Source organism: Rousettus aegyptiacus, unplaced genomic scaffold (genome assembly GCF_014176215.1).
Source record: "Rousettus aegyptiacus isolate mRouAeg1 unplaced genomic scaffold, mRouAeg1.p scaffold_m13_p_1, whole genome shotgun sequence".
NCBI classification, from domain to species: Eukaryota; Metazoa; Chordata; class Mammalia; order Chiroptera; family Pteropodidae; genus Rousettus; species Rousettus aegyptiacus.
In genome coordinates, this window is record NW_023416284.1 from 110372783 (window position 1) to 110389029 (window position 16247).

Sequence of the window (16247 nt, forward strand, 5' to 3'; positions counted from 1 at the left end):
CTAAAAAAGACATACATATTGCCAATAGTTATGTGCAAAGTTACTCAATGTCATTAAATATCAAAGATCTGCAACTCAAAACCACAATGATATATCACCTTACACCTGTTAAGATGACCACTATCAAAAATTCAAAAGAGGACAAATGTTGGCCAGAATGTGTAGAAAAGGGACCCTTTGTACACTGTATATGGGAATGTAAATTGGTACAGCCATAATGAAAAACAGTATGCAAATTCCTCAAAAAATTAAAATAGAACTACCATATGATCCAGCAATACCATTCCTGGATATATATGTAAAGGAAATGAATCAGTATCTTGAAGAAATATCTGTGCTCCCATGTTCATTGCAGCATTATTCATAATAATTAAGACATGAAAACATCCTAAGTGTCTATTGACAGATGACTGGATAAAGACAATGCAATAAATATATATACAGTGAAATATCATTCTGCCTTAAAAAAGGAAATTCTGCCATTTACAGCAACATGAATGAACCCAGAGGACACTATGCTAAGTGAAATAAACCAGACACAGTAAAACAAATACTGCATGTTCTCATAAGCAGAATCTTAAAAAGTCGCATTCATAGAAATAGAAAGCAGAATGGTTGTTATCAGGGGTTTTTAGGGGTGGGGGAAATGGGAAGATGTTGGCCCAATGGTATAAACTTTCAGTTACAATATGAATAAGTTCTGGAGATCTAATATATAGCATAGTAGCTATAGTTGATAAATACTGTACACTTGAAATTTGCTAAGAGAGTAAATTTTAAGTGATCTCACCACAGATACAAAATAGTAACTATGTGAGGTGATGGATATGTTAATTAACTTGATTGTGGTAATTGTTTCACAATGTGTAATATCAAAAAGTGTCATACACCTAAATATATGCAATTTTTATTTGCCAATCATACCTCAATGAAGCTAGGGAAAAATTAGTTTTATTTCTGTAATAACAATGAACAATCAGAAATTAAAATTTGAAAAACTATACCAATTGCAATAGCATTCAAAAGTATGAAATACTTAGCGATTAATCTGACAAGATATGTAAAACCTCCATACACTGAAAACTACAAAACATTGTTGAGAGTGCTCTTGACCTTAGTGTCATTTTCTTAGAAATCTCCATGCCATGAGAGCCAGGCAGAAGAAGAAGTGAATGCACAGGCTGAAGTGCAAAAGAAGAAACATGAAGAAGAGGTCAAAGTAAACTACTAGCTTGTGCACCTGTGGAAGCCACAGCAGAAATAAGGAAAGCCAGAGACCAGGGACGCTGGTGCAAATTGTTGGACAGCATGTCTGCTGGCTAGAACTTCTCAGTGGATCTAGAATATTAATCACCATCTGATCGCTGCAATCAGCTTTTGAGAGACCTACCTTGCTTGTACAAAAACAACAGTCCCTTACCATCCTTTGCTCTATTAATGTGACATTCTGGACTAGTTCTGCTCTCAGTTATGGCTGAATGTAACATGTACATTACCTCTTATATTGTCTTAGATGAAGGAAAAAAAAGCATTGCTGAGAGAAATTAAAGGAGACCTACATTTGTCATCAGGGCAATGCGAATTAAAATTACAATGTGGTATCACTGTACACCTACTAGGATATCTAAAATGAAAAAGACTATCCTTGCAACGATTACTGAATTGAGGGCAAGAGCATATTTGTGCTCTAGACACATACTTACTGATTGTTTTCCAGGCAGTAAGTACAAGTCCCAAATTTAGTTGGTACAAATGCAACTGCAGTTACAGTGCACTTTGTGGAATTGCAAAATAAATAAATAAAATAAAGGATTTATCTCATACTAGCTAAAAACATAAATAATCACATGCCATGTTTTCATTAGACTAGCAAAAACAGGTCTCTGAGTAAATGAATATCTGTTGGGCTCAAAAAATATACATAAAGTCAGCTGAAAAATTAACATGACATAATATTTCTCCCAAAGAAATACTGCACTTATCGCGTCAAGGTGACTTTGGTGACTACTGCTTGATGAGAAAATTTGTTCTCTAAAATCATTGAATATCAGACATTTTGTTGTTTGAAAATGTATCAGTAATAATGAAATGTTTTTCTCTCAACTAGTCATTTCGACACAGAGTCATCTTCATATTCCAAACCCAGTTCAGGGCCACAGATAAGGGGTTTCTGGGACAACATTTAGTATCTATGTTAACTTGGTAGTTTCTAAGCTAACAGGATCCTAGTCGACATTGCAGTCCAGACATGATTTGAATTCTTTGCATATAGCCCTAATTGGCTTTGAACCTATCGAAATACTATTTCACTTAAATTTCATTTATATTTAACTTTCCTTAAACTCTTCCAATAAAAGTATTCATTCCTTTGAGTAGTGAGATGCCTCACAGCTCCTCTGTTGTATGACTTCACTCACTACAGATAAGAGGTAAAAATCATAAAGGTGATTTGGGGAGACTACAGCTTTGTCAGACTAGAGGTGATCTAAAGCTGATAGGGCTAGTAGGAAACTCTTTAAAAGAATGTTGTTCTCAATTAATCTTTGTTTCATCGATTTTATTTACACACAATCGTTTGTGTGTAAATACTGAAACAAATAAAGTTGGCCGCTATTTGGTACGTCAACATCTGAGCAAACCACAAAAAAGAATTTTAACGCCATTGATCCATTATCTAGGCCAACATTTGACTGAAAAAAAATAAGGGAGAGATTGAGAAGGATCTTCTATTATTCTCTTTCAGTGGAATAGCAGCCTGTAAAAACGTATACGCCGAAGCTCACAGTCTCTTTCCACTCTTCAAATGCGCTCAGAGCGGTCTGGGGTGCGCCGACAACTACAATTCCCAGCATCCTGAGAGGTGCGGGGACGGAAAGCCGGGACTGTGCCAAAGAGGTCCCGGAGGCCAGCGGGCCAAGCCCGGCCGCTCCTCCTTAAGCAGCTTTGCATCCCTTTCTGCCGGCCGCGTCGGCGGCGTCGGCGCTCACTTAGAGGCGGGTCGCGGCGGCGCGAAGCGCTGCTGGGCGGGAAGGGAGGTCGTGGCGGCGGCTGCAGGGACAGCCGGCGCGGTGGTGCTGTCAGGGCGTCGAGGAAATGGGAGACCCAGGGTCCGAGGTTAGTGGCGCGTCGGGCCGTGGGTTCTCCCAGGAGGACCGCCAAGGTCTGAGGCGTGGTGCTCGGGAGCAACCGCGTCTCGAGCCGAGCCCAGCTTTTCGGTGCGGGTCAGAACGAGGGTGCAGCGGCGACAATACCCGCCCGGCCGCCCCAGGCCCCCTGCACCAGCTCCGGAATTCCGTGTTGCCGCTGCTCTGCCGGTGGGAGCGACATTTTGAGACAGGCTTGCTCTTGCTGGTAGCTTGCATCCCTCCTCCTCGAGCAGTTGCATCGGTACCTTGTTTTCGTTGTCAGGTCCCTACAGCCCAGGTATGCAGAGGTATGTGTTCTTAGTCGTGTTGCGTGGAATTAGGCTCAATTAGGTTTCCTTTAAAGCTTTTCTTTTTTCGTTCCTTTCGAGAAGATCTGTTGCTGCGAGTACGTGGCTGCATAGATAACCGTGTTTTGGCTTATTTTTTATAGATGGCAGAATCTGTTCCTCCAGCTGGGCCCGAGGCATCTGAGTCCACAGCGGATGAAAACGAAGATGATATTCAGTTTGTTAGTGTAAGTAGCAATGACATTCGGGTTTTTCCCAGAATCAGAGACTGTGCGTGGTAAGCCATTATGTGACTGTCTCACGTGTTCAGCAAATATGTATGCATGTCTGATAGGTGCTAGACAGTGTGAGCATGGCATAGGATTAGGAAATTTACCGAAAGGGGTCTCTGAGCAATTACAGTTAGCCATCATTGGGACTGTGGCCTAAAGTACATGTTGTGCAGTTAATCACTCTTCTCATGCCTTCATTTAGAGCCATTTTATAATTAATCTATGCAAAGTTCTAAGCTCTTAAGACTGTTTTGAAGTGGGGTAAGAATATCTTCTAAAAGATGACACACATCTTAGAGATGGGAGGAACAGCTAAAGATGAGGAAAGAGATAGAAAACAAGGTTTGCAAGAATTCAAAACCTAAGCATTATTGTAGCTTCATAACATGAAGGCAGATAGCTTGAAGGTCTCATGAACCTCTGCTGTCATGATGTTACAGCATAGTTCAACAATTGATTTTCGTAATGAAAATCCCTTTGGGACAGTAGTTTTCAAGCAATATTAAGTGTAAATGTGCAGGTTCCCAGACTGCACCCAAAGCTTATTGAATCAGAATTTGAAGGTGGGTACTTGAAATCTGATTTTTGGTACAAATGTAGGTGTATATGAATCTCTGAACACGCTTTATAAAGCATTGGTTTCAAAAACCAAAGGGGGTGTTATGATACATTTGGTATAATTTCCACCCAAAACTGTTAAAAAGGTTCTATTTAAAGTGGTAATTTTGCTAGCTAAAGTCACTCCTGATCGGCTGGAGACGAGAATGAGGGTGAGATTGAGCCAAAGCGAAGTATAAAACAGCTTTATTAGGGTCTGCGGGCGAGGTTCACTGGTCCCGAGGAAAGGAGCCAGAGAAGTCACACGTGTCTGGGGTACAGGCGTGGTTTTTAAAGGTTTTGGCCCAGGATGTTACAGGGCGGGGACTTCTCTATGTGGCCGATCCTGCCGCCGGGGAAGCCTCTGCTGTAACTTGGGTCGTGAGCCGTCAGCCATCTTAGGTATTGAGCCACCTTCCCGCTGGCGTAATGGCGCCCATGAGCAACCGAACAACTCCTACTTGAAACCACTCTCTAATTTCTGAGGAGTTCAGATTTGCTATTACAGGTGTATATTTTTAAATGAGTGTTTAATGTGTGTATATTTTTTAGTTGCTGTACCTTTAACCTCATAAATCACTTGTATTTTAAATCAAACTATTTCCTCCCTGAACATTGTGGTGTTAATATTGTTTATTGTTCTAGTAAGGGCTCTAGAAATTCTTTTTAAGATTATTTCCTTGACATTCTTTTCCATTAATATTGCATGTGGTACCATTTTCTTGACACTTGGAACTTAAATATTTGAGGGTACTAAGAGGGTTTGTATGCTGACTCTGCCTCCTCTGTGGTGAGGAGTAAATGATGTAGCTGTGAAAATTGAAGAGCCACAGCGTCTGCTTTTATACTGAAGAACAATTGGGAAGAGGATTCTACAGGTCTATAGGAAAAGTTACTTTGGTTTCTCCTGACCGTGATATAAAGACAGAAATGAATGAGACAACGTAATCTTGATGGCACTTTGTGTAACCATAATCAGGAGTAACACATGTTTGTGATTTGCATGCCTTATTTGAGAAACACAGAAGGAATCTACAAAATTAAGTTTGGAATAATAAATAGGTATAGGTAATTACTCTGAAGAATAAATAATTACGTTGTACATTCTGACTGAGTTAATATATCAGCTTATGTTTAGCTGAGGTTTAATACCCTTAATTTAAATTTTATTTTAAATATAGAGAATTCTTTCTATTATGCATCTGGAGTTTTGTACATCCAGCTTGATAGAACCTCTTGTATTTAGTTTCGTTTGCAAATAGAGAGAGGAGCGAAGATTTGACAGCTCCATAAGGAGACGTGAATTAAGTACTCTACGTGTAATTGCAGTACCAAAAAGAACCTAGTAAAAATATTCCTATTGCCTTTAAATGCTGCCACATTTTTTTTTTAAAAAAAGGTAATTTAATTCTTCTCTGAAATGCATTTAGAGACATAATTTATTTCCTTTTTAACCTTACCTTATGCTGGGCTCCAGTAAGATATGCTATTTCTCTGTATTTTTATAGTATCTTCCATAGAGATAAAGTACTGCCAGGACAGTTTTCTGCCTGAAGGTTCTCCATATACAAAAAGAAAAAATTTTACATCCTTTTTATATCTTTTGTCAAGAAGTATGTTACAACTTAATGTGTTCTGGTTTGGATTCCTCAGTCTTTTTGTGTAAATCTAATTTTCCAGCCTTCATCTGTATTATAGCACAGCATCCTTTTTGTATTCTGCCATATACTTAACCCCAAACTAAATACAATGTACTGAAAGAAAGAAACAATAAAAATTTGGCAGTACAAGAGAAGAGTTATCTTTGGTGTAAGTTTTATTGAAGTATGCATATAGAAGAGTGTACTTCCTTATTGTTCTCCTTGCTCTTTATTTTGGTACTACATATATCATTTGTCTGGATTATCTTGTTACTAGTCTTTCTGCACTTAATAGTCTCCTAATCTTCTTGCAAGAGCTCTGATGTTCCCATCTCAACATTATTTATTGATTCTTTTGCCCATAGAATAAAACCTAGGTTTCTGACTGTTTAAGGCCTAGTCTATGTTGAAGGTAGTATGTATGTAAAGAAAGGATTGATTTAAATAAAGGGATCAAGAAGATTCAGGTTTTGATGTTTGATTGTATGAGAATAGAGAAATTTAGAGTTTGATGTTTGATTGTATAAGAGTGTAGAAGAAGAAAAAGAGCTACCAAAGAGCTCCATGATTTTTAGTTTAGCTATCTAAGAGATTACTGATAAATACCCCAGTTAAAAAACACTGTACCATGATATCTGGGTCTTTTTATCACTATCCTTATACTATTTTCCATTTCCAAAAAATCAAGTGGCTTTATTCCTCTGTAGAGTTAGACTCTTTTTGAGTTTTGTTTTCATTATATACTCATATTCATCAACTCTGAATCTTTTCCTATGCTACTTTTATTTCTGACTATTCTGTGCCACTGTAAGGCTTCCTTCTCAGAAGAATTCTTCCTAATTCTAACAACAAAAAACTCTACTGATTGTAAATGCAAATTTGGTTTTAGTAATTGTTCATGACTTGTACATTTGCTCTCTTCCTTTTTAGGAAGGACCATCAAGACCTGTTCTTGAATATATTGATCTGGTCTGTGGGGACGAAGAGCCTAGCACTTACCATAGTGATGTAAGTATATTATATTTATGTTTTCTCATTTCTGTGATTAGGTGCAATAGTATGCTGGAGGTGGATTGAACTGGCTTGCTAGAACCAGTTGTTAAATGTCCAGAAAGTTCATGAGCTGATTATTAAACATAGCCATTATTAACAATTGAAGTAGATAAACTTAAAAGTAAATAAATTATTGTTACATTTACGGTAATAAATACTCAAAACTCATTATGTCCTGATATCTATACATTCGAGGTTATTTACATCTGTTGTTTCCGTATGGTAGAAATACTATATTACTCCCTTCACCATGATGGCAGGCTTTATACCAAGGTAATCAGCAAACTAGAAATCAGGGCTTGATTTATTGTTGATTGTCTAAACTTACAAAAGTAAATATAAAATGTTGATGCAGATTAAACCTAAAAATGAGATACATCTCTAACTGCTAGGATATCTGCTACAGAAAAAATTGAGGAAAATCTCTTTCAGTATTTAAAAATCTTTCATTGATTCAACAAAGATGTTGATGTTATCATTGATAAATGAGTGGAATTCTGATAAACATCGTCATTATTTTCACTTTCATTGTATTTATTAATGTAAATGAAGATATCAACCACTCTTCACATTGGAACTGTATTCATTTGTAAATCATATGAGCAACTTCCTTGTTGAATTGGATTTTAAACATATCAGATTTTGCAACATTGACTATAGAATTTTAAAAACTCATAGTGGATTATTTAAGAAATAGCAATTTGTATTTAAGTTATAAGTGTAAACTAAAAATCAAGGTAAGAATTTTTGTAAATTTCAAAAAAAAAAAATTATACAAAGAAATCATTAATAAAACTTCTTACATTAGCCTTTAGAGTGTTAACATGAATTTTACTTACGTGTAAAATTGTTTTTCAGATTCTGTTCCCCCAAATGCCAAAACGACAGGGTGATTTTTTGCGTTTTTTAAATGTGAAGAAGTTGAAAACAGACACAGAAAGTAATAATAGGAACAAAAATCATTGCGGATTGCCTAAGTTGAAGGAATCACATTTCAAATATGTTGAAAAACCAGTCATTGAAGAAAAGCCATCATGTTCATCAAAGGAAGAAATAGATAACCTTGTGCTTCCAGACTGTTGGAATGAAAAACAGGCATTTATGTTCACAGAACAGTACAAATGGCTTGAAATAAAAGAAGGTAAATTAGGATGTAAGGATTGTTCAACAGTTCGACATTTGGGATCAAAAGCAGAAAAGCATGTTCATGTGTCCAAGGAATGGATCGCATATTTAGTAACCCCTAATGGCAGTAATAAAACTACTAGACAAGCTTCTCTGCGAAAAAAAATTAGGGAACATGATATTTCTAAAGCTCATGGTAAAATTCAGGATTTGTTAAAGGAATCAGCTAATGACTCAATTTCCAATATAGGGGATAAACAATATAATAAAAATATTGATGCTACTGTAAAAGTTTTCAATGTTGTTTACAGTTTAGTAAAACATAATAGACCTTTATCTGATATTGAGGGGGCAATAGAATTACAAGAGAAAAATGGAGAGGTAAATTGTTTAAATACAAGATACAGTGCAACGAGAATAGCAGAACATATTGCAAAAGAAATGAAGATGAAGATATTTAAGAATATTATAGAAGAAAATGCCAAAATCTGTGTCTTAATTGATGAGGCATCTACAGTTTCAAAGAAAAGCACCCTAGTGATTTATCTCCAGTGCACAGTTCAGTCAGTACCTGCACCAGTTATGTTATTTGTTGCTTTAAAAGAATTGGTGTCAACTACAGCACAGTGTATTGTCAGTACGTTATTGAATACTTTAAATGATTATGGTTTTACTAATGAATATTTAAAAGCAAATTTAATTGCATTTTGTTCTGATGGTGCTAATACAATGCTGGGAAGAAAATCTGGAGTAGCTACAAAGATGTTAGAAAATTTTCCTGAGATCATTATTTGGAACTGTTTAAACCATCGATTGCAATTGTCACTTGATGATTCAATATCAGAAATAAAACAAGTTAATCATTTTAAAATCTTTATTGATAAAATTTATTCTATTTATCATCAGTCTAATAAAAATAAAAACAAGCTTTTAGAACCTGTAGCTAAAGATCTTGAAATTGAAATTGTTAAAATTGGCCGGGTGATGGGACCAAGATGGGCAGCATGTAGTTTACAAGCTGCCACTGCAGTATGGTGCGCATATCCTGTATTATATGTGCATTTTTCTCATTATTATTCTGGTTTGGCAAATAGATTAGCTAACATTAATTTCTTGCAAGACCTTGCTTTAATGATTGACATTCTTGAAGAATTTTCACTACTTTCTACTGCATTACAGTCAAGATCAACTAACATTCAAAAAGCACAAAAATTAATCAAATGCACCATAAAGGCATTGGAAAATTTAAAAATTGGTACTGGAAAACATGAGTCTCAAATCGAAGGTCTGATTAAGTCAGATAAGTTTAAAGATATTCCATTTAATAAAAATAATAAATTTAATGCCCTTCCTAGGAATTTGTTACTAGAAAATATAATTCAACACATGAACTTACGTCTTTTATCTGACAGACAGTATGAGGAAAGTATTTTTAATTATTTTGATTTGCTAGAACCTTCTACATGGCCTTATAAAGAAATAACTTCACCATGGGTAGCTGGTGAAAAAAAGTTACTTCATCTATGTGAACTGTTAAAATATGAAATTGATTTAAAAGATTTTCGAGAATTTGTAAGTAATAACATAAAATCAAACAATGTTTCAATTCCTACAACCATACAAAAAGCTAAAAAGATAGTTGGCACTATTGCAATCAATAGTGCTGAAGCTGAAAGAGGTTTCAATTTAATGAACATAATTTGTACAAGGGTGAGAAATAGTTTAACAGTAGATCACATATCAGATTTAATGACAATAAATTTATTGGGAAAAGAGTTAGCAGATTGGGATGCAATTCCATTTGTAAAATCCTGGTCAAATTGCAACCATAGGTTGGCTACAGATACAAGAATTAGGCAAAAATCATCAAAAGCCTTTTATGAGAATCAGTTGGCTCTATGGAACTTAAAATAAAGAGTATTATGTATGCTTTTTATCATTTGTAAGTTGGTGCTAACACATCTTTTATATGTGTGTGTGTGTGTGTGTATACATATATATATATACATATAAATTTTTTTGAAAGCCAGCTGTTAAAATTTTATCAGTTTGTTGCTATTTAAAAGGCATTCACCAAAGACAAAGCTGATGATTTTTTTTAGGAGGTATAGATTTTTTAGTGATTAGCCAATATCTGCTAGAGTTGACCATAACACATATTTCAAGGTGTCCTGTACAGAAAATCCAACCATTTCCACTTTTGCTTTGTGTTAGTAAGGAGGCAAAAGAATAACATAATCCAGATAAATTCTAAGCCCTGGAAATTACATCAAAAGAAATGGAATAAAAACTGTAAGCCTTTTGACTCCTGTCTTTCTCATTTCCATATCTGTTCTAATATAGTAACCACTAGCTACATGTGACTTTTAAGCACTCGAAATGAGTTCAGTAGGACTAAGTAAGTTTTTTATTTAAATATAAAAACTAAAGCAGTGTAAAATATTTTAACAACTTTTTTTTTTAAGAAATATGTTTAACTTTGTTACCTTGTTTAAAATGTGATTGTTGTAGTGTGCCTGTCAAACTCCTGTACCATGTCTAATGTTACATGAAAACATTACTGATTGAGTTAGTGTTGACAGATGGATTCAATGCAAATTATTTTTTTCCGTAAATCAATATAACAACATGTTTATCTAAACATTTTATACAGACAACAGGAATTAGTGAAATTTATGTAAATTGTAATCGGTAATTGAAGTACTTATTTTAACTAAATTATTTTTCTAGTTTAGACATGAATATGAACAAATTTTAAAATTTAAAATGAAGGCATACTGAAAAAATCAACTGGAGATGCAGAAACTAGTACTACAACTGGAACAGTAAACAAAAAGACTAGAAGAAGGTATGTTGCGATTTCATGATAAATGACAATTTCAGTTTGCTGTGACAGAAAAACAAGCTGCTATTTAATAAAAAATTAGAAATCAAAGTGGACAATATTGAGATAGTTTTAGCAAATGCATAGGTCAAAAAAAAATTGAAATTTAGTCACTTAAAATCAGAATTAAGTGTCTGAAAGAAACTTAATTTTTAAAAGGATCAAGCTTATAAGTTTGGCCAGATAGAGAACAGCTTGGATTCTTTTATGAAAAAAACTAGTTTTAGATAAATAGGATAAATTATTTCAGTTATAATTTATTCAGAAATTGTTAGAAAATTGAGTTAAAGCCTAAACATGTTTTATATAAAAAAAGTGTGAAGTCTTTAGTTAAGTCATCAAATATTGTAGAATACAGGACCTAACAATAGTATAGATTAATTGATTCAAAATCCAAAAAATTGCAAGTATTTTTCTTTAGTTTTAGATGAGTTATGTAAGAGATACCACCCAAGTAATACTTAAAGTACATTTTGTGTCATAGGACTTAAAAATTTATGAGGAAACCATTTTGGTTCATGGCCTAAAAAATCAAACTTGTGTAGCTATTATTTAATCTTTAACATTTGTCAGAAGAGTTTGAGCAAGATGAGAATAAATTATTTTCTGTCAATAAATGGTGTTGCAGCTAGGTTAGGTCAAAAGTCAGATTTCATTGGAATTTTTAAATGAGCCTGATGTTTCCCTTCTTTGTTCCACCAAATGATACAGTTTAAAGAATATTTGTTCTTAGTTTTCTGAAATGGTTTCTGACAGATGTCATGGTTATAGTTGTAAAGTGTCCGTTATATGAGTGCAATGCTATGAATCAACATCAGTTTTTAGGCTTACTGAAGAATTAGGAGACAATGAATTTAGTGATCTCGTATACTCTATTAGTTGGTTGAATTGTGGAAGGGTTCTTTCTACAAAACCTCCTGTACTATTAATACCAGTTCAAAATTTGCAGCAGCAGAAATCCTAGCCAAATATTTAATCATCAAAGAGAAAATGGTAGTTTGTTTTCTCCCCAATATCACATGGTACATGAATGATCTAAATTTGAAGCTCCAAGGAAGAAAAAGCCAACTTATACCCTACCTAGACAAGCACTAAAATTTATTTTGAAATCAAAACTTTTGAAAATAAAAATTTTACACATTATTCTAAGATAAATTGGTATGTATAAGATTCGAACTATATTTCACAGTGTTATGCAAATGTACTACAAAACTACAAGAAAATTTGAAAAATGTTTTATTAATAAATTTAGAGTTGCTTTTTAATTTACTAATAACTGAATTCAGTGTTAACTATACTGAGCTGACTCCTGATTTATTGACTTAACTTGGACAAATGTAGTTTTCAAATTGATATGCTTTTGCTCAGAATGCACATCAATTCTTTTTAAAATTATGAATGGGATTTTTTTCAGTGTGGATGTAAATAATAAAGGAAAATTATTTTCTTTTAGTTATTGGAAAACAACTATTTGGAACAATTTGGGTATATGAATCTACTTTTCAACTGTAAATTTTTGAAATTTATATACAAATCAAGTATTTGTGGTAAAGAAGGCATTCAGATGAATTAAGCGATGCTTTAAGTGTTAAATACACATCAAATTTTAAAGACTTAGCATGTAAGTTATCACATTAATACTATTAATAATACTATGTTGAAATAATATTTTGGATATACTGAGTTAAATAAAATAATAAAATTTATTTTTACTTTAGAATTACATATGTGGCTTACATTATACAGTTGACCCTTAAACGACAGGTTTGAACTGCATGGTTCACTTATGCACAGATTTTTTTCAGTAAATGCTGTAAATGTATTTTCTCTTCCTTAAGATTTTCTTTAGCTTTATTGTGAGAATACAGTATGTAATATATATACAATATATGTGTTAAGTGGTTGTTATCAGTAAGGCTTCTGGTCAGCAGTAGGCTATTAATAGTCAAGTTTTCTGGGAGGTCAGAAGTTACATGTGGATTTTTAACTGTGCTAGGGGATCAGCACCCCTAACCCCTGCATTTGTTCAAGGGTCAACTCTAGTTCTATTGGACAGTACTACTCATTATCATGGTAACTCTCAAATCTAGGTTTCTTCTATCCAGACCTCACTCTTGTCTTCAAGATCCATAGTCATCTGCCTTATTATAATTTTCACATTGTTGCCCCACTGGCATCTCAAACTTGAACATGGCCAAAGCAGAACTTATCAATCCCTCACTATATTTGTCTTGGAGAATGACACAATCTTTGAGCCTTGTGCTCAAACTAAAAACTTGGAAGACATTTGAAACCATTTCTTGATCCTCCTTCTGTGTCTCTTCTACCTTTTAAATATCTCTGTAATCTGTATTTTCCTCACCATACCCATCGTGGTTATCTTATTTCAGGCCCTTGTTTTTCTTGCTTAGATTACTATCATAACTTCCTAACAAGTCTCCCTATCTTCATTCTTGGCCCTTCTTTATCCACCCTCTGTGCTCAGAATGGCCATTATAAAATACATATTTATTCTTATAACTTTTATTAGGAAGACAGGAAGACATTCAGACTCATAACAGAAAACCCAACTTAAATCACCGAGATGGACTTATAATCACTGGAGATGGCTGCAAGCTTTGCTTGAGTTGCTGAATGGTGTCATTGCTGTATTATCTGGGATGCTTTTTGTCTTGCCTTTAGCATTACAAGATGACTGTCATAATTTTAGACATACTGGGTTTAAGGCAAGTTAAAGGATAGAACAAGCCCTGGATATTCATCAGGAAATCAAAAGCTTTGCCAGAAGTATTTCAGGTAGATTTACATTTCGCTAGCTAGAACTATGTCCAAATGGCTGTCCCTCACTGCAAGGGAAGCTTGGAATGGGAGCTTTTACCTTTCATAACTTCTATAGTAAAGGTAGACAGGAGAGAGAGAGAATGGAGGTAGATTAGCCAGTCTGTGAAGTTTACCATATTTTTCCTCTTGAAAATCCTTCACTGGTTCCCCACTTCCTTCAAAATACTGAAGTTCAACCTTTCTGGTTCCCTTATAATGAGAGTTCAATTTTTTGCCTTTCTCCCCTAGTAGATAGCAAGTTTCTTGAAAGGAGTCTATAACCCTGGTTATTAGAAGTTCCTAGCACATAGTAGAGGCTCAATAAATGTTTTTTTAGTATTCGAAGTTTCCTACATATCAGTTCATTTTTATGAATTTTTACATCTCCAGATACTTATACTTCCCAGTGGACTTCTAAGGGAAATAAGATGCTCTTAAATTTCAAGTATATCATTATGCCTTAATTAACATTTCATGTTTACTTTGAAGATACATTGAGGTACCCTTAAAATGAGTTGAAAACATCTCCCGTTTTATTTTTTACTGTAGAGATTTTCATGGTTTTGACAATTTTTAACAAGAATTTTAATATTTAGTGTTTTTTTAAAGTTGTATTTGGTAATACGAAAAACACCAACATCACCTTATAACCAACTTACTTTATAATCAATAGCGTCAGCAGTTTCATTGTGTAAATTTGTGTTTTTACAAGCACATTGGTGCCAAATGATATTTATTTACTTTTCATGACTTAAATAAGGAAGGTCAGAACAGTCTTAATATGAAAAATATGTGTTAGTCCATATAAGGGTAAAATAGTGCTGCACTTTGGTAATCTTCGAGTTCAATTAATTTTGAGAAGTAGTGCAAATTTGACTGAAAAGCGTGAGATATGGTAAATAGAGAAATATAAAAGACCATTTTTCTTGTCAATTTCTTTAAAATAAAGCAAAAATTATAACATGGTTTGTCATTTGTACTAGATACATGACGACTAGAGCATAAAAGTGGGGGTGGTAGTATAGAAGTATATGGTTACAATGTTTCTGTGGGTTAAGTGGTGCAGCATTAACTAGGTAGAAAGTTAAGAATGGGTCATAATTTTTAGGACAATTTTGAAAAGAATGCAAAGAGGTATAACAAAAAAATAAAATGAAAATTTTTTAAGTGTTTAAATTTTTTAAGTCGGAGAAGGTATAGAAGAAAAAAAAAACAGAAGACAAACAAAACCAATACAATTGTAGCTATAAACACAGCCATAGCAATAATTACATTAAATACTAATGATCTAAACATACAAATTAATAAGACAGAGATTACCAAAATGAGTAAATAGCAAGACCCAACTATATCTGTCTACAAGAAATAGATTTTGGATATAAAAATCACAATTTGAATGTAAATGGATAGAGAAATGTACTTTGCCCTCTTCCTCACAACTAAAAGCCTGAACATTATATATATATAAAAAAGAAGACTGAAAGATGAAGGGAACGCCAATAAGCTAGGGACCCTGGAACTCGGAATGACAGTGACAAGATCCCTGAATTTTCTATTTGCCTCATATATCTCAGGATTGGAGCTGAAGAAGCTAGCAACTCAGAAATGACAATGAATGCAGGCAGAAAAAAAAGCTCTGCAAAAAGCCTGCCCTCTATAGTCAAAGGATCAGGAAAGGGTAGGCTAGTGAGACAGAAAACATTATTTTACATAGTAAATTCAGCAAATGCCACAGAATGAAATGGGGCTTCGCCCTCACCCAAGCTTGCAAAGACTAAGTAGGGAGCCCAGACATCCGTCTTTGCCACCTTATAATGAAGTACACCTGACCCCGAATCCCACCGCAGTGGGCTGGTGTCAGAGGGAGTCTAATAGAGAGTCATGACTTACCTTTGCCCAGCATTAAGGATCCCCTCCTCCGACCTCTGGTGTTAACAAAAGCTAATTTAGGGAGCTGGGACTTCTTCATTACCTGGGAGTAGAAACAGTCCCCTTTCTGCTCCTAAAGTGATGTCTGAGGAAACCAACTAAAGCAGAAAGTTTAAGAACTGGAGTCTTATAACAACCAATATATGCCGCAGGCCACAGACCTCAAGCTGTTTGACACAGTCACAGCCGGAGGGAAGCGTTGCTTGCAAAGCAAGCAATGCTAGAGTCATCTGTACCTGTTGCTTTCCTCTGTATTGTCTGTATTGAACATTTATGCATTGCTTTTGATTACTGTTCTGTCCTTGGGAGAGGAGGGGTGTGTTAGGGAGAGGGCAACTTTTCCAAGAATAGGGCACAAAGAAATATAAGTAATAGGAATTAATCCAACAACTTGATCAAAGGAGAAAGCAAGATTTACTTTCTGAGTGGGCCATTATGTCAGTGCTTATGTGGAAAGCCCCTAGTAGGCCCACAAAGGGTGGCAGGGGGAAGAA

The 16247-nt window shown here is 34.8% G+C and overlaps 1 protein-coding gene across 2 annotated transcripts; it reads left to right on the forward strand.

Moving 5' to 3' along the window:
- The first annotated feature begins 2875 nt into the window (after nucleotides 1–2875).
- KIAA1586 (KIAA1586 ortholog) lies at nucleotides 2876–10425 on the forward strand. Of its 2 annotated transcripts, none has more exons than XM_016145683.2 (4): nucleotides 2876–3433; nucleotides 3577–3660; nucleotides 6873–6950; nucleotides 7854–10425. In XM_016145683.2, exons 2-4 carry the CDS (start codon nucleotides 3577–3579, stop codon nucleotides 10032–10034), a joined length of 2343 nt encoding a protein of 780 aa, XP_016001169.2. In that variant the 5' UTR covers nucleotides 2876–3433; the 3' UTR covers nucleotides 10035–10425. The 2 variants fall into 2 exon arrangements, with proteins under 2 accessions (XP_016001169.2, XP_016001168.2); XM_016145682.2 differs by having other exon boundaries at nucleotides 2876–3114.
- Nucleotides 10426–16247: the final 5822 nt, after the last annotated feature.

Excerpts from the sequence above, each read along its gene's own strand:
- KIAA1586 (XM_016145682.2), top strand. The coding sequence starts at position 3,094 with ATGGGAGACCCAGGGTCCGAG. Across the intron at positions 3,115-3,576 it reads TGGGAGACCCAGGGTCCGAG|ATGGCAGAATCTGTTCCTCC; the intron begins GTTAGTGGCGCG and ends TATTTTTTATAG. Across the intron at positions 6,951-7,853 it reads CTAGCACTTACCATAGTGAT|ATTCTGTTCCCCCAAATGCC; the intron begins GTAAGTATATTA and ends ATTGTTTTTCAG.